This window comes from Arctopsyche grandis, chromosome 11 (assembly GCF_051622035.1).
Source record: "Arctopsyche grandis isolate Sample6627 chromosome 11, ASM5162203v2, whole genome shotgun sequence".
Classification (NCBI taxonomy): domain Eukaryota; kingdom Metazoa; phylum Arthropoda; class Insecta; order Trichoptera; family Hydropsychidae; genus Arctopsyche; species Arctopsyche grandis.
In genome coordinates, this window is record NC_135365.1 from 15,611,956 (window position 1) to 15,630,932 (window position 18,977).

Below are 18,977 nucleotides of genomic sequence, written 5' to 3' on the forward strand. Positions count from 1 at the left end.
GAGAATAAATTCGAAACTTTCCATTTTCTTTTTTAGTCCCTTTGCTTCTGATTGGTCATCCTTTTTTTTTGAAAGTCCTCTCCAGTCTTGTATGCCTTAAACCCAAGGGGAATTATAATATAAATTTTTTTTGTCAGCAAAAAGCCAACACGGTTCACAGTACGCTCTATTCAGTTTTACCGAGTAACCTACCCACGTCCTTTGTATTTCAATCCCAGACTGGTTGGTCCACTTAAAATATTTTTTAGAAAAGCATCTTTTTCCAACGAGGTCTCGAGGAAAAGATACAAGATCAGGTTGGCAAGTACTGTGATTCAATATAAATTTCCTCAGATTGGTGTCATTTTCTGTCAGCTCATTTGTGTAATGTCCTCGGTCAGTCGGCTATTTTTCTTGAAGAAGGAACCTTATAAATGAATCGACCACTTCACCAGAAATGTTTAAGGAAGAAGAGCTAGGCTCAGTCGATTGAATTTCTGCAACAGTTAAGTTCGCCGTATTATCCGTAACTGCTGGTTCGATTACATCGGTATTGCTCAAAGGAGAGCTAGGTTGTTTTTCTGATAAAACTGCTGGAGGACTTAATTCCACTATGTCACTAGAGGCTTTAAAAAATTTGTGATTTTAGTCAATTTCGATGAACTCCCGATTTGAGTATTTTTTCGCTTTCGAGATTCTGCTCCACTGAACTTCTTCTTAAAACTACTCATATTAAAAAAATATATGTATCGCGAAATATTTCTCAACTACAGGGATAATACAATGGTACACTTCACGTCACTTTACCCTGAGCAATGAGTTAGTTTTTATATACAATGATCAAACACGTTTCGGGAGCTAGTTTAATTATAATCAATCGCGATCCGATTCCAGAGTGTGTTCAAAATCAACTGAATAAAAGTCTGAACAAACACAATGATTTTATGAGTAAAGTTGTAAAATTGACATATTTTGGTCGCGTTCTATGATTTATTAATGTATTTAAGACGTTACACTTATGTTGAAAAAAAGGTCGACCCATTATAAAACTACAAAAAATCCTAGAAGAGTAGGAGAGAACTCTCAGATATATGTACATAACATAAAACGAGATGCGAATAGGTTGAAAAATAAAGAAGTGTTGAAAAATAAAATTGTCGCAAAAAAATTTACAGAAAAAATTAAAAAATCAGCGAAAAAGAGGCACCGCTTAGCGGCGCCCCCCAAGTCTCGGCGCCCCAACCGGCATTGCGGGGTCTGCGGGCGCGGTAGTTACGCCACTGTTGAAAGCGTATTTGTTCTTGTAGAGATATAATTTAATAACTGAATTGTATTCGAATGTGAAAAACCTAAAACGCCAGTTGGAATATGTACATATGTATTATGTACAACTGAAAATACACTTTGGCTAGAACATACATATGTGCGTATATGTATAAAGAAACAGTCTGGTCATAAAAATACAAGTTATATGTACATATATTGGGACAATATTGAGATTGCTTAGTTTTTAAAACAAAGGAATTAAATATACAAATTAAATTAAATAAAAATTGAAAGTCGTGTACCAAATTGAATATTTATATTTTAATTTTTATATTGCTACAGTCATAATGGTTACTTTCTCAAATCTTACAATACTTATTCAGAAATATTTGAAATCGTGGTAGAACTCTCCACGTTTTCCAACAACCAAGAATCAATGTCTGGCAATACTCTATCAAGCCACGCCCTATTTGATGCTATCACAGATTGAGCTGCAGCTACAGCGGCACTTTCATTTATTGTGAAATCTCCGGTCTGAGCAAATTCGTTGAACTGTAATTGATTTAATATAAAACAAAATTTAATATTAAATCGAAAACAAATTGTAAATAATTTCAATCATATACACACTTGATCTACATTCTCCTTGGTGACGATTCTACTCCTAATATAGTTTATTAGGGTTACTGTATACTCAGGCATGCTGTAAAAGATATATGTATGTAGGTTAAATTGCATATTAATATTTAAAAATTAAAATAAGTTTATATAGAAAAACATAATTACATCGATTTGATAGCGGCGAAGTTCGTCGTAATGAATTTTACGGCTTGATCAACACCTACATATCCAGCATTGATTACAGATTGTAGTACAGTGTACCTGTGTCTATTGTCGAAAAGTCCAGAATTGTTTTCAACAGTCAACATTAAATAACTGAAAGATATGATAAAATTATTTTCAGATTTCATGAATTCTCACACTTTTAAAAAAACTCCCTTTTATTATTAATATATGATCTAGTGTTTGAGATTCGTTTAACAAGACTTACTCTTGAAGGATTTCAATATCCTCGGAGCAGGCAAGATATGTGAGAATGGTTACTTTTTCAGAATTAGATGTTGCGTTGATGTATTTGCTCCAGAAGAATTTCCACAAGTCATTTGTGGCGTCACGAATACCAGAACAATAAACAGAGGCTCTCACATCAGGATCAATCGTCATATCTGCATAATAGTTATAAACATTTAGAAATCATTTCAACAGTAAATTTTCAAATGACAAGGCATTTTAATACAATTCAACAAACTCGTGTCTAATAAAATTTGCGGTATATTTAAAATATATCAGTAAACTCACTATAATTTTGAGTCAGTTGTTCAAGTTTTTTGTTAGAATTTTCTTTACAGTTCACATTTCCGGCATTGCAAGCAATGTTTAAGATTATATTTCTGTTCATTTTCGTAACATAATCGTCATTTGGTTTTGGTTCAAAACCAACGTTTTTGTAAACTTTATCGCTGATTTGACGCAAAAATTCCTGAAAATTATCAATCTAATATTTTTTTTTCCATAAAGAATTAATTTATTTATGTATGTATATTGATTTAATGAGTGAGTAGCAGAATTGGTTTTGGGTGAATTAAATTAGCAGTTTTCTTGGGAAAATTGGTTTTTTTGAAATATCTTCATTGAAATTAGGTACAGGAGTCTATTTTTGGAAAAGAAAGACTCGAATGATTCAAAGATGGTGATACAAAATTTTTAGTTAATTTATATTTAGTTAACAAGATATTTAGAATGTGGCAGGAAAAATCGACAGTATTTATATTTATAAAATTTGAATGGAATCCGAAAGGAAGAAGGAAATATTTTTTTGGTGAAATAAAAATATATATGAGAGCCTATAATGCAAATTTTTCAGATATTGTCCACAATGGCTGTCACCTTCTCCACAATTTACGAATTTTTAAACATTTATCGTGATTAAATTTCACTACTGCCATAGCGGAAACAATTGACATCTCTATCGGGGGCAAAACCTCGCAAAATTCAAAAGTTTCAAAGCGATCAGAAGGATATAGGGAGTTTTCCATACCATCGGACAAAGTGAAACTAGTAAAAATCCTGTAAAAAAATAAAGATGACCGGAAGTATACGCGAAAGTAAGTACATATGTACATACATACATATGTATGTACATATAAACGAAATTTTCTTTAAATGTATATATGTATATGTGTATTAAATACCCTGTATTTATTGAAATTGGTGGCAGCAGGCATCACCAAGTTCAACGTGTTTATTCCAGGTAATACAGTCAACCAAGGAATGAAGTCAACTTCTTCTTTTAAGTGGAATAACAAATCAAATGTCGTAGCGTAGTTCTGTAGAAAAAACAATGTCATTTTATTAATATATAAATAAATATGTTGCTATATTTAAAAAAAAACAGAAAAATACAAACCAGCCGTAAAGTCCTCGCCAGTTCTAAAGAATCGTCAATTAACTGAGCTCTATTTAAAAGATGAATACCGCTGAAATTTTGAGCCTTCAAAGCTGAGGCCAAAAGTTTCCAATTCTTGTTGTCGTACGTCACACGATAGTAGCCTGATTCGTGATAAAAATGAAATTTATAAACAATATTTAAAATATATACAAATAAAATTAAAAAAATATGAAAACACAATACCAGTTTCTTGTTTGTTTAGTATAAACCAACTATCTTCATCTAACTCCAAGGGTATATTTAAAACGGTATCGTTCGGGCTGAACCATCTTTGCACTAACGTATTTTGAAAATCACCCCCTTTAGATGTGACCCAAGTTATTGGAATCCACCATTTTTCGGAAGACGTAATATTTGTTTGATAAAACCGCGTCTGATAAAATTGCATGATTTTCCAATTAATTTATATATTAAATTGTACATATATAGTAAAACATATGTATTTAATCAAACTTGTGTCAGGTTTATGGATCCATTGTTGCCTCCTGTGGCCGTGACCAAAGGATATCCAGGTTGAGTTGACCAAATTCCAAAGATGTCTGTAACTGTTAAATCATCTGGTAGTATGTTTTTTCCATCGGCAGCTGCTTGAAGACCGTCAAATAGTTTTTGTGGCTCTGCGAGACCTAGAGGACTAAATTTAAGATATGTTACTTACGTTTTTTTTTTTTATTTAAAGTAAAAGTTATGTTATATATAAACATAAAAACTTACTTGGATTTCAAATAATTTTGGAGACCTTGTCTGAAAACTGCCGTTCCTAAGATATGTTCCATCATTCTTATCACACTGCCAGCTGGAATTTAAATAAATTGTACATGAAACAGATCATTGAAAGTGATTATTTATTGAAAATAAAATAACACAATACGTACATTTTTCATACGCTATTCTGTTAAAATTATTGCTGATTTCTCGCGGCGAAGCGACAGAAGCTGTCATTGGGTTCGCAGATTCTACGGAATCTGCTAACATGGCTCTATGAATGGATCCCATGACGTACTGGTCCATTGTTCGCCACTCTGGTGCAACCTATTATAGAATATTTATATATGTACCTAAATTAATACTTTTCACGTAATAGTTTTAAATTTAAATAAAAAATTAATCATACTTCTTGGGTTGTGTATGATTCAAAATACGTGGCAAATCCTTCACTCAACCACAAATAATCCCACCATGCTGGACTGACTTCATTTCCAAACCACATGTGACCATTTTCGTGGGACATGATTGTAGCGATGAACTGCTTATCTCTCGTAGATGTAACTCCAGGTATATCTAGCAAATATTGCTCTCTAAAGTGCAAACGATACGTCAATTCATCAAATATAAACAAAAGTATTTTAAAGATGGAAAAATAGTCTTGCCTATATGTGATAAGACCCCAATTCTCCATGGCGCCTGCTGAAAAATCCGGTATGGCAAAGTTGTCCAGTTTTGAAAGGGCATAGGTGACGTTAGTGTATTTTTCCAGATTATTTATACTCTTCTCGCCGAAATCGAGAGCGAAATCCATATAATCTTCAGTATTGGGTTTGCCAAAAACTCTAAACTTTTTCCGAAACACTTGGGGGGGTCGATTGATATTGGATTTGTAGACAAAATCAGAGATTACGAAAGCAATCAAATATGAAGACATTCGAACGGTCGGTTCAAATGTGTGCAAACTGAGACCATCTTGCATCGGAGGTCTGAAAATATTTCAATCACAGATCTTTAAGCTTTAATTACTTTCAATGAATAAAATTTCATTAAAACAGAAGGAATGTGATAGTTGAATGATTTTGAAAATGAAAATGAAAGTTAAATTTACTTAAAAGTTTAAAAATAAATTATTAGTTATGTAATTCTGATTATGTAATTACTTAAAAACATATCACTTACAATGTTGTTACATTTGATTGATCGGTGTTGCATATGGCGTGATATCCTGGAGGAGTGTATATATTTATTTGGAAGACTGATTTTAATCCAGGCTCGTCGTAGCAAGGAAAAGCATCTCTAGCACTCACTGCTTCAAATTGCGTTGTTGCTAATCGTCTAGAAAAAAATAAATCATATTTATACAATCTAAAAATGTTTTTTAAAAACTAGCCTCTTCTATATTTTGTTTATAAAATTAAGACAATATATAAAAAAAATAAATGTATATAAAAAAAACCTAATTGAGAAATCACCAATTCTCTCCGTAAACTTTGAACTTGTCATAGCGAGAGGGGGGCGAAAAAGGAAAAAAACGATCAGAACAGTGTGGACAAATGCGACACTGTGGACGATAGACGTCACCGTGAACGACGATGCAGTATTTTCAAATGTGTCTATAACGAATATTTTTTACCATCGTAATGGCGGACGTCATTTCCTTTTATATTGATGACCGGTGGCCGTCACCGCATCGAAAGTCGAAAAATCGAAATCTTTATGACGATGTTCGTTTACCATGCATACATATGAAGAGCGGGTAGTATGTATATGTATATATCAGTGATTTGAGGTAAAATTCTCTCTCTTTTTGTCGTACAGCCTTACTTAATTTACGCGAGCAGAATACAAAAGGAACAAGCTGTTCCTCTTGTATCCTGCCCGTGCACATTAAGTAAGGCTGTACGAAAAAAAGAGAGAGAATTTCACCGTACGACACTGATATACATATATTATATACTAGCTGAACCCGGCATGCATTGCAATGCCACAATAACGCATGCAATTCTCGTTCCTATTCCCGTTCTCGTTCCCGTTCCCATTCCCGTTCCCGTTCCCATTTGTCGGAAAAACGCAGACAGAGAACACATTTGAAATTATTCAATTATTTGTTTATTTTACCCTAACAACGCATGTCACGTTTGAAATTATTGCGTTGCAATGCCACTCATTCCAGTTTTTCCCGTTCCTGTTTTTGGCCGATTTTTTATCACAGTAAGCTTCCCGGACATGCATACAATAAATCCTGAAAGTTCCATCGATCCATCGTATAATAACGCATGCAATTCCCGTTCCCGTTTCCGTTTCCCGATGCATTTCGATAAGTGAATGTTTCAGTTTCAAATTAATATTTAATAATCAAACTTTAGACTTAAGATCTTTCGATTTTCGATCTTTGCTTTCCGATATTTGCTTTTCGATCTATCGACTTTTGATGCATTGAACCAGACCCTTTTCGAACTAAGAAGAGGTTAGTAATTAGTAATAAAATTGTCTGCCTCACACAAATAGAGATTAAAAGTTGACTCCAAACCAAAAACGATTGTTACTTTAACATTTCATTAAAAAAAATTTGATAATTATATTTTTCACATACCTTTCAGTATTGTTGGCGTCTATGTATGAACTCAAGTAAAGTCCCTCCAAATTTTCTCCATACATACCGACATAGTTTATATTGATAACGTATACTTGATTAACAGACAAATTTTGCGTTAAAAGAATGGTTAAAAAGTTCGTGTCATCCGTGGCCGATGTATGGCGATCGTATAAGTTGACGGTAGATTCCTTGGCCATGACAGTTATGCTATTAATGGTCTTCACATTAGAATGAAGTATTATTCTGTCAACTGGAGTGTTTGTCGTTATATCGATAGCTACTTCTCCGTCGAAAGTATTATTTGGATTGTTGGGATCAACTTTTAAAATTATGGTATATTGTGATGGTATTGTCGGTCCGGGAAGTCGGTATTTAGCGTAATCAGCTCTGTGTAACGGGAGTGGATCTAGATTAGTGTCTCGTCGTAGAACAGGCCACAAGTCATCGGATGCAGATGCTAAAGTGGCCAGGGCCAATATCAAAATGGCGATGGGCGCCATGTCTGAAAATTTACGTACATGTAAACATTATAAAAATATAAAAAGTATCATTTAATTAATTGATATAATCAGATTTACACTAAAATCAAACTAAATTATCTGTAATGTTAAAAAAATGGATTCTGCTTTCGGATATGTACATACACATACACCCATCAAAAATGATTTCAAAAAATAAATAAATATATATATATATATATATATATATATATATATATATATATATATATATATATATATATATATATATATATATATATATATATATATATATATATATATATATATATATATATATAGTTGTAGTGTTGGGATTAAACGAAAGGCTGATGTATGGGCTATGGCTGTGAAAGGGTATGTTACGACCGATCGTAGGGGTGGGATGAAAAAGTGGCATAGGGCGCGAAAGGACCGCTATTTTACAGTTAGTAGAAGTTAACCTTCCACTGGGGGCGGTTGGTCGTTAAACCACCGCGTGGTGTCGTTTTAATAAACAACATGACTGAAAACGCACGTGTTTGATCTTCAATTCCACCGCCACATCCCATCGTGGTCCTGAATAGCTTCATCTATTCAGGAATTCCACCCACAATTGGGGGCTCGTCCGGGATTAGGCGGCAGTTTGAAGACCACGTGCTACAATGTATCGGAGGAGGAGGCCGACATCTGGTCGTAGGACGTCGAGAGGGGTTCGGGAGAGGGCGATAGAAGAGCCAGTCGCCAGCCGAGCCAAGCTGACTTTCCAAGACATGGAGGGCGCCGTCCCCATTTTCACCGGAAACGACGACTATCCGGTAGAAAAGTGGGTGGCGCAGATCGAAGAAGTCGCACACTCGGCAGGTTGGGGCAGCATGGAAAAGCTGCTGTTTGGGAAACGCCTGGTCAAGGGGGTGGCCGAGAGGTTCCTGCGCATACAAGATGGGGTCTATTCGTGGGAGAAACTCAAAAGCGCATTACTGGAGGAGTTCGCTCGGATGGTGAGTGGGGCGTCAGTCCACAGGAGGCTGTCCAAGTCGCAGAAAACGTCAGAGGAATCGGTCAACGAGTACTTTTACCGGATGCGGGAGATCGCGAGCGTGGGTTCGATTGAGGATCGTGACCTCATGGAATATGTCATCGACGGGATCCCTGGCAGGTCTTCTATGAAGGGGATGCTGTATGGTGCCCGCAATTTGAAGGAGTTCAGGGACAAGTTGAGCGCCTTCGACGGGCTGGTGGAAAAGGTAAAGGCAGAAGAAGCAACCGTAGCCACAGCCAAAGCAGTGCCCGCACCCTCAACTGGAAGCGGCTGGAGACCCAAGGCGAGGACGCCGGCACTGATCGACACAGGCAGTGAAGACAAACTCGCCGGCGAGAACCTCGTACATCGATGCGGCATCATCACTAGTGAAAGTATTCCTGTGGTAAGAGACCAATGTAACAATTCCGGTGCCATTCGTAGAAAAGCTGCGGAAGGAGTAAGGAGGGCTGATTCGGACTTGAAGGATGGAGAGCAAGAAAAAATCAAAGTGGAACGCGATAAAACGTCAAAACCACGAGTTCCGATCGAGGTTAAGTTGGAACAGAGTCTGCGGAGGGAAAAAGAAGAACGGGCTTCACAAGAGATGTCTGCTCATGCAGAACCCAACGATTCCTGTTCAAGCGAGGCTGATGGAACATCAAACATGTCACATGGTCAGATGGTGAGGACCCCCTTAGAGCCTCCAGCGTCGCCGTCTCGAGCTCATTTGGACTATTCTTCAGTGCGACCGAGCACAGAAAATCGATCATCAACCACAGATTCAATTGGGATAACGAATGATGAAAGTAAGCATCGCAAACCATGTGGAATAGATGTTTCCAATAATGAAGAGGACGGTGTAGACATGGATGATCGCGGTTTGGACACGGGTGATCGAAGTGAGGACACGGGTAATGGAGGTGTAGACATGAGTGATCGAAGTGAGGACATGGGTAATGGAGGCGTGGACATGGGTGATGGAAGTATGGACGGTGATGGTTTGCATATTGGAAGGCTTTGGGACAACGGAGACATACCGTTTTCAAATAAAGATGGACCGCCCGATGGTCAATTCAGTAAAGGATCTCATGGTCATTCGAAGAATCCTAAAGATGAAGATGAAGAAAATGGGAAACATGAAGAAAAAGATATGGATAAATCACCAGAAGGAATAAGAGACCCAGTCAAAATTTCAACACCAAAGGACAATGTATTCACTTTCAAGCTCGGTCGTAGTCAGATTGATGTTACTTTAATGGAAAATAAAATAAGACCATGGATTAAGAAAGGAGTTTTTGGATATATCGGTGAACCAGGAACGATATTGGTCAATTTCATCTGTGGCAAGATACTACATGGAAAGCTGTGGGGCGACGGGAGGTCCATCGCGGACAACATCATCGGACAGCCGCGTGGAATCGCGACTGGCATCGGATAGTGTTTAGGTTGTGCCGATTGAAGTGAAGTGTGTGTCAGTGAATTAGAGAATAAGTGGAGTACCCGGAGGGGTTTTAGTTAAGCCTTACATGATATTTGATTATTGTTTTATTTTGTTAGTAGTTAAGATTTGAAATATTGTTAATGTTTTATTGATTATTCTAGTGTTTTCATGTTTTGGCGAGTGTTTGGTATGTTGAATAATGTTTTAATTTGGTCACATGCCTAGAAGAATATGAGATAATTGTATTGAAATGTAATTCTAGTGATGTTTTAAAATGTGATTTGTTTCCGATGTAAAGGTGTTAATTTTAATACTATGTAATTCTTGTAATGATTTTAAAATGTGATTTGTTTCCGATGTGAAGGTGTTGATTTTAATGCTATGTATTTCTTGTAATGATTTTAAATTGCAATTGTGATGATTTATGTGTGACTTTAATTGTGATGATCTGTGTGTAACTTTTTTTTGAAGATTGAATTGTATTGAAACGTGAAAAATTGATACGATACTGAAATAAGTTTGAGATTATTGTGGAGTATGTTGAAGACTACTGTGAAGTATGTCTGGGATTATTGAGAAGTATGTCTGAAAATTATGTGTAATATGATTGAGGAATGGCCCGGCAGGTGAGAGAAACCTGAGGGCAGGTTTGTGGTCAGGAAAGGCCGAGTTGTAGTGTTGGGATTAAACGAAAGGCTGATGTATGGGCTATGGCTGTGAAAGGGTATGTTACGACCGATCGTAGGGGTGGGATGAAAAAGTGGCATAGGGCGCGAAAGGACCGCTATTTTACAGTTAGTAGAAGTTAACCTTCCACTGGGGGCGGTTGGTCGTTAAACCACCGCGTGGTGTCGTTTTAATAAACAACATGACTGAAAACGCACGTGTTTGATCTTCAATTCCACCGCCACATCCCATCGTGGTCCTGAATAGCTTCATCTATTCAGGAATTCCACCCACATATATATATATATATATATATATATATATATATATATATATATATATATATATATATATATATATATATATATATGTATATATATATATATATATATATATATATATATATATATATATATATATATATATATATATATATATATATATATATATATGTATATATATATATATATATATATATATATATATATATATATATATATATATATATATATATATGTATATATATATATATATATATATATATATATATATATATATATATATATATATATATATATATGTATATAGTATATATTTAAGTACAGAACATGTAAATTATTTTGTTTTTAGTACTATTTCACATAAAATGAGGTGACTTACTTGCTTTACTACTCGATCTGCAATGAAACAAAAAATATATTTTGGGACAATTTTATGTTCAATGATAGCATCAGTGTGAATAGAAAATAATGGTATGTATGTAATAATACATTTGGGTTATCAATATAATTTTATTTATAAACCAGATGTCAGATAATTCAAATTTTGACAAATGTTCCAATCAAATAATTACATCAGTATGTCAATTTTATTGAAAACCTTATCTAATTTAACTGCTGATTTTTTAAAATATTTCTTGACAATGACATCTTTGGTATACATACAAATGTATATCGCATGCTTGCATCTTCATTACGTCCTCACAGTATTGTTGTACTGTGTTGACGCAATTGATTTTGATTGCGGTATCTTAAATTTTAAAATAACGCAATGATATACATACATACATACATATGTAGGTACAAAGATTAATTTTTTTTGAATATCATCATGAAACAATCGCATGTATGTATTTTCATATTGAGACATACATACATACATACATATATATGTAAGTATTATATTTAAAACAGTATTGATCATTATGAATACTATTGAAATAATAGATATAGAGTAACTTTCTATTCTACCTATATCTACATATGATTGAAATTGTGTGCTTTATTTAATTGAACTGCATCTTTATATGTACATACATATCTGAATACATACATATGCATGTATGTACATGCTTTCAAAATTTTTGTCGAGATATATCAATTGGTTGGAGGCACAAGACATTGTTAAAAATCAATGATTTTTTTTTTATACGGGGCACGTCCATCGATGAAAATCAAAAATATGCGTTTTTATCTCCGGCCTAATGTACATACGTATATGTATGTACATAAACATATGTACAGTCTTTTTATCTGTAATGAAATTTCACTTTCAGCGCGATCACTAAATTGTAAAGAATTAAATTGAAAACCATTCATTTCATAATATATGTATATGTATGTATGTATAATGTTGCGTAGGGATGGGTTCAAGATCCAAATGGAATACCAAATTTGCTTCATAGCATTTATTCAACGATCCCAGAGGTCCACACGGAACCATCGCTCTCTCCAAAATTAATTGATCTACCATGTGTAATTCCTTATAAAGGACAACTTTCACAGCACAGTTTCCCCGATCCATTAATGTCTCAATTTTCTAGGCACGTAAAGGTCTACCTAGGTGAGTCTATTAATAACCCACGCACTTGCCAGATCTGTGAGAATTCCAGCGTATCCATTGTTCGGGCACTTACTGATTCCCGTTAGCTTAATCTGGAGTCTCCCGTTAGCTTAATCCGTTAGCTCAATCCAGGGAACACAAAAATAAAAATTGATAGAATTTTCATGCGATAGCTCACTAAAACAAAAGTTTCAAAATGAAACCATAATTACATTTTGGATGAATCTTAGTGGAGAGTATGAATCAGTGCCTGTTTTAGGAGGGGGCTGGGTCCGGCGTCGCCCGAGGGTGCCAAATAAGTTAGGGTGCTGCTCGATGCGTCAAAGGCGCTTTAAATTTTAAAATTAGAGCACCAAAAGCCATACAAAATTTTAGATTAGAGCGCCAAAGGCGAAATTTGGTTTTAAGGCCGGCACTGTTTGTAACGTCTTATTTATGGGAAACGGGCTTTTCGGCACTACCTGCAATGAAAACCAAATATCGAACCAGGTTAATAGTCGAAAAGGAGTTACGAGTGGCACTCTCCATATTGCCCCCAAGATTTGATAAACTTTGTGCCAATAAACAACATGTGTTAGATGTAGTTTAATTAGTAATTTAATATAAAAATAAATATACGTGTTCGTATAAATTTATGTTATGGCAAAACCTTTTTATTATTCTGTTTATTGTTGTGTTCAGTATTTTTTTTTAAAATAAAGGTTTATTATTTAAAACGTGTCTATTAAATTATTATAGTAGCATAAAGTTTGGAAACCGCTGTCATAGAGTATTATTTATCACAGTGACATAAAAACATATTTAAATGTTAAATATTTATTTGAAAATTTTTGCAAAGGAAATTACAAAATTACAGTGTAACATGAGTAATCTATGTATTAAATTAAAAACATATATAGTAAATTCATATGGATATGAATTTAGAAAATATTTTAATTTAATTCAAATAATGGGAAGACCGTTAAAATTTTGAAAATAAAATAATTATCGCCTTTTCGATAGAAAAAATAATCGTTAAATATGATTTGCAATAGTAGATGAACTTATCACGTTTTCCAATAACCAGGGATCAATGTCGGGCAATATTATATCAAGCCATGCCTTATTTGTCGCTATCTCGGACTGAGCTGCTATGACAGATTCTTGCTCGTTTTTCGTGAAATCTTCGGTCTTGGCGAATTCATTAAACTGTAATAAATTCAAAATTAAATCATTTTTTAAAAATAAACTACATAAAAAACTTATTATCAATAATATACGTATGTACACACTTGATCCACATTCTCCTTAGTGACGACTCTATTTTTTATATAGTTTATTATTATTACCGTATGCTTGGGCATGCTGTAAAAGATTTAGGTAAAATTACATATTTGTATTAATAAAATTTAAAAATTAAAATAAATATGTCAAGATAAACGTAATTACATCGATTTGATAGCGGTGAAGTTCGTCATAATGAATTTTACAGCTTGATCAACACCCACATGTCCAGCATTAATTACAGATTTTACAACAATGTATCTGTGGTAATTGTAGAATAGTCCAGAATTGTTTGTAACAGTTAACATTAAGTAACTGAAAGATATAATAAAATTATTTTCAAATTTCGGGAATTCGTGCTTTTAATAAAAATCCATTTTATTATTTTTATGTGATCTAGTGATCGAAACGTGTTGTATAAGACTTACTCTTGAAGGATTGCTACATCCTCGGAACAGGCCAGATACCTGAGAATGGTTATCTTTTGAAAATTGGACGTTGCGTTGATGTACTTATTCCAGAAGAATTCCCACAAGTCCTTTGTGGCGTCGCGAAGTCCCGAACAATAAACAGAATCCTTCACATCAGGATCAATCGTCGTGTCTGAATAATAAAATAAATGAAATAAAGTAAATTTAAATAAAATAAATAAATTAAAGTAAACTTCAGATATACTTACTATAATTTTGGGTTAAAAGTTCAAGTTTCTTGTTAGAATTTTTCCTGCAGTCGTTATTTCCTGCATTACAAGCAATGTCCAAAATTAGATTTCTTTTCATTCTTGTGATATAATCGTCATATGGTTTAGGTTCAAAACCTATGCTTTGGTAAACTTTATCGATGATTTGAAGCAAAAATTCCTACAATTTATTAATAAATGAAATTGTTATCCACTGAAATATATTATACGTATATGTATGTACATTTAATCAAAGCAAAAAATCCGAATTTCGGATTTCCATCGATGGACCTAATTAAAAAACTTAAATACCCTATATATATATTGAAATAAGTGGCAGCTGGCATCATCAATCTTAACTTTTTTATTCCAGGCAAGACAGTCAACCACGGAATGTAGTCGGTTTCTTCTTTTAAGTGAAATAACAAATCAAATGCTGTGGTATAATTCTATAGAAAAAACAGTGTCATAGCATTAATAAATAACCAAATTCATGTTGCTTTATTTTCAAAAACTGAAAAACAAACCAGTCGTAATGTTCTCGCTAATTCTAAAGAATCGTCTATTAATTGAGCTCAGGTTTATGGATCCGTTGTCGGCACTTGTGGCTGTAACTAAAGGATATCCAGGTTGAGTTGACCAAATTCCGAAGATATCTGTAACTGTTAAATCATCTGGTAGTATTTTTTTTCCATTGGCTGCTGCTTGAAGACCGTCGAATAGTTTTTGTGGCTCTGCGAGACCTAAGGGACTAAATTCAAGATACACATGATATTAATGCTTTTTGATTTAGAATTAATATTATAGTGAGTATAGTTATAGAACCTTACATAGATTTCAAATAATTTTGGAGACCTTGTTTAAAAACTGCCGTTCCTAAGATATGTTCCATCATTCTAATCACACTGCCAGCTAAAATACATATAATTTTTACATGAAACACATGCTACGGAATACATGGCTAAATTTTTGTTGTGTAAAAACGCACATTTTTTATACGCTATTGGGTTTGAATTTTTGATAACTTCTTGTGGGGAGGCGACAGAAGATGTCATTGGGTTACTAGATTCTTCAGTATCTATTTTCATGGCATGATGAACTACTTCAACGTATTGATCCATTGTTCTCCACTCTGGTGCAACCTTTTGGAATGTATAAAAAATTATTCTACATACTTGTTAAAATTATTTTATGCTAATATTAAAATCAATTATACTTCTTGGGTAACGTAATATTCAAAATAAGTGGCAAACCCTTCACTTAACCACAGATAATTCCACCATGCAGGACCCATTCCCAAACCACATGTGGCTAATTTCGTGGGACATCGTTGTAGCGATTGACTGCTTCTCTGTCGTAGATGTAACTCCAGGAATATCAAACAATATTTTTTCTCTAGGGTACAAACGATACATCACATATAAACAGTCAAAATTATTGTTTGTAGTATAAATACATTCTTACCCATATGTGATAAGACCCCAATTCTCCATGGCGCCTCCTTTGTCCGGAATGGCGATGTTGTCTAGCTTTTTGAGGGCATATGTGATGTTGGTGTATTTTTCCATACAGCTGATACTCTTCTCGCCGAAATCCAGAGCGAAATCCATATAAGGTTCGGTGTTGGGTTTGCTAAGTATTCTAAACTTCTTCGGAAACACTTGAGACGGTCGATCAAGATTGGATTTGTAGATAAAGTCAGAGATTGTGAAAGCATTCAAGTAAGATGACATTCGAACGGTCGGTTCAAATGCGAACAAACTGAAGCCCCCTTGCATTGGAGGTCTGAAAGCATTCAGTTTGGTTTTGAAACAAAGATGTGAAGATGTGATTTAATAAAGAAACACTTAAATTTAAATGATAAATTTTGTATTGCAGATTTTATAATTTCTTTTAAAAAATCACTTACAATGTTGTTGTTGTTGTTTGATCTGTGTTGCATACGGCGTGATATCCTGGAGGACTGTATATATTAGTCTGGAAGACAGATTTTAATTCTGGTTCATCGTAGCAGGGAAAAGCGTTCCTAGCATATATCGGTTCAAATTGCGTTGTTGCTAATCTTCTAGAAAATCAAGCTCAAATGTAAAATTAAAAAAAAATCTGTTCGCCTAAATCTATTATTTTATGGCACAGATAGCTTCTTGCAAAACGGATTATAGGATAATTTTTAAGTCAAAAAGTTTAAATGACAATTAATGTACAATATTTAGCAAAGCATCGTGTTTTTCCCAAACCTTTTAGTATTGTTGGCGTCCGTGTAAGAACTCAAGTATACTCCATGAAAATTGTTTCCGTACATACCCACATAGTTTATATTGATAACGTAGACTTGGTTGACGGTCAAGTTTTGAGTTAAATGAATGGTCAAGAAGTACGTGTCATCCGTAGCCGATATATGACGATCGTACAAGTTGACGTTTGATTTCTTGGCCATGACGGTTATGTTATATATGACCGTCACATTTGAATGAAGTATTATTTTATTGACTGGGGTATTAGTCGTCATATCGATGGCAACTTCGCCAGTGAATGTTTTATTCGGGTCGTTGGGATCAATTCTTAAAACGATGGCGTAGTATGAAGGTATCGTTGGTCCAGGAAGTCGGTATTTGGCGTAATCAGCTCTTTGTTTTGGGAGTGGTTCTAGATCGGCTTTTGACTCTTGAAAAGGCCGTAAATCGTTGGATGCTGTTACCATAGTAGCCATAGTTAATATGAAAAGTGCTATCGACGTCATGTCTGCAAATTTATATATGTATGTACATATTATAATAATTCGAAGTACACTAGAATCAAATTGATATAGTTGATAAGAATCAAGAGATCATACAATGTATTATAAACATTGATAACATTAGTATATACATAATAATTGTTTAACAGAAAATGAGAAGTCAAGTTTAATAAAATCAATTAACTCACCTCCCAACATGTATCTCGTTTATGTTTTATTGTCTAATTTTACATAAAATTGATATTTCGAAGAGTGAAAATGTTCCGTTCACTTCTTTGCGACAACTGAATATGTTTGTGAATTCTTGCTTCTTATAAAGGTTAAGCTTATTTTTATTTTTCACGTTGTAGAGGAAACGAATGGCGGTGATTTGTAATGACAAGACTATGTGTCGTAAAATACTATATTTTATGGAAGTTCAAATGTACTATTTTATCTTAATTCGCTTGTTATTATTTTGTGAATAATATATTTCATAGTAAAAATCGACGAACAAATTTATCGCAGACTACATGTACATACATATTTAAAGAAACCTTTATTCTATTATTTATTGCTATGAAAAATTTCAACGACTGAAATTATGTAGATTAGGTTAAAAGTTAAATTAAATATGTTTCACCCCCCAACTTGTGATTATTACAAAAAAAAAGCCTTGTAAAAACCATTATCTGAAAACTTATTTAAAATATTGTATAAGAACCGGAAACAAAACTAGTTCTCTCTTTCATTTGGGCCACGTAGGGCTGTTTTGTATTTGCAGCTGTTTCTTATTTATTGGAACTGGCTGTACATACATAGGTGCAAGACATTCCCTTCTTTGTACATATTTCACTACTTAAATTTTTTTATTATATTTGCTACTATTATAATGCTTAAGTTTTTTTTTACGGATGTAAATACATGTATTTTTGTTTGCGTATAAATTATATGTATTTTTTCATCTCTCTATATTTTTTCGACCATTAGGGATTCCTGTAATGCCAAAATGGTCCAAAATTAAATAAATAAAATATCGGTAATTATATAAATCATAATCTTGACGATTGTCATGTTACTTTTAATACCTTATGACAGTATAATATAAATAATCTATGTATGTTTTATATTATAGTAAATGTCGATACTTGGTGCAGTTCAGTTTTGTATCTTTTGAGATATTAAATTTTAAGTTTGTAGATGCTGTGATAATTCAGGTTTTTCTTTTCAAGGTAATTTATGTATACCAGTTATATGGAGGAGTGATTGTCCATAAAATAAAATTGCATAAATGAGTCTGAATGTGGACATGTTAAATTAAAGTATGAATTAAAGTTGCACTATATATTTTCTTGAAATGTTTATTATGAGTATAACAAAATTACATTTTAATGATAGAAAACAAAAATAATCCAGTCAATGCATCAAAAAACATAGTAAGTCATAATTGTATAAAAGTGGCAAACATTACATTCAAATAAAATAACGATAAAAGAATGTTAAAAATAAAATAGAGTAGGTAAAAAGTACATGTAAAACAAAGCTTGCAAAAAATTAATCCTCATCAGCAGAATTATTTTCAAATAGTATAGTACTGTAACATGTGGCAACACGAGAGGGATTATTCGCTGTTTAAGTGCATTCGGGGGTTAACAATGGAGACCCCCCCGTGTTAGCCAAACGGGACTCAGTAAGTGGCTGGTAGAATTCTCAGAACCTGAAAGCGTGAGAGCGCGAGAGCGTGAGACTCGCTTAAAACTGTACGTGCCTAAACTATGGATAAATAAATGGATCAGGGAAGCTGTGATGGGC

At 33.9% G+C, this 18,977-nt stretch overlaps 2 protein-coding genes across 2 annotated transcripts; one reads left to right on the top strand and one right to left on the bottom strand.

Moving 5' to 3' along the window:
* Positions 1 to 1,534: 1,534 nt before the first annotated feature.
* LOC143918582 (uncharacterized) lies at positions 1,535 to 17,452 on the bottom strand. The gene is made up of 31 exons (XM_077440521.1): positions 17,375 to 17,452; positions 16,687 to 17,191; positions 16,359 to 16,514; positions 15,930 to 16,234; positions 15,666 to 15,844; positions 15,438 to 15,591; positions 15,280 to 15,361; positions 14,977 to 15,200; positions 14,680 to 14,858; positions 14,450 to 14,630; positions 14,199 to 14,373; positions 13,936 to 14,085; positions 13,779 to 13,851; positions 13,558 to 13,695; positions 12,334 to 12,483; positions 11,326 to 11,347; positions 7,056 to 7,560; positions 5,642 to 5,797; positions 5,125 to 5,448; positions 4,869 to 5,052; positions 4,630 to 4,786; positions 4,469 to 4,550; positions 4,208 to 4,388; positions 3,938 to 4,127; positions 3,713 to 3,855; positions 3,498 to 3,632; positions 2,605 to 2,785; positions 2,297 to 2,471; positions 2,032 to 2,181; positions 1,876 to 1,948; positions 1,535 to 1,797 (listed from the first exon to the last, which is right to left on the bottom strand). The coding sequence occupies exons 1-31, from the start codon at positions 17,382 to 17,384 to the stop codon at positions 1,621 to 1,623; spliced, it is 5,496 nt and encodes a 1,831-aa protein (XP_077296647.1). The 5' UTR covers positions 17,385 to 17,452; the 3' UTR covers positions 1,535 to 1,620.
* LOC143918864 (uncharacterized) lies at positions 8,394 to 10,956 on the top strand. Its single transcript, XM_077440947.1, has 2 exons — positions 8,394 to 9,790; positions 10,004 to 10,956. The coding sequence occupies exons 1-2, from the start codon at positions 8,410 to 8,412 to the stop codon at positions 10,015 to 10,017; spliced, it is 1,395 nt and encodes a 464-aa protein (XP_077297073.1). The 5' UTR covers positions 8,394 to 8,409; the 3' UTR covers positions 10,018 to 10,956.
* Positions 17,453 to 18,977: the final 1,525 nt, after the last annotated feature.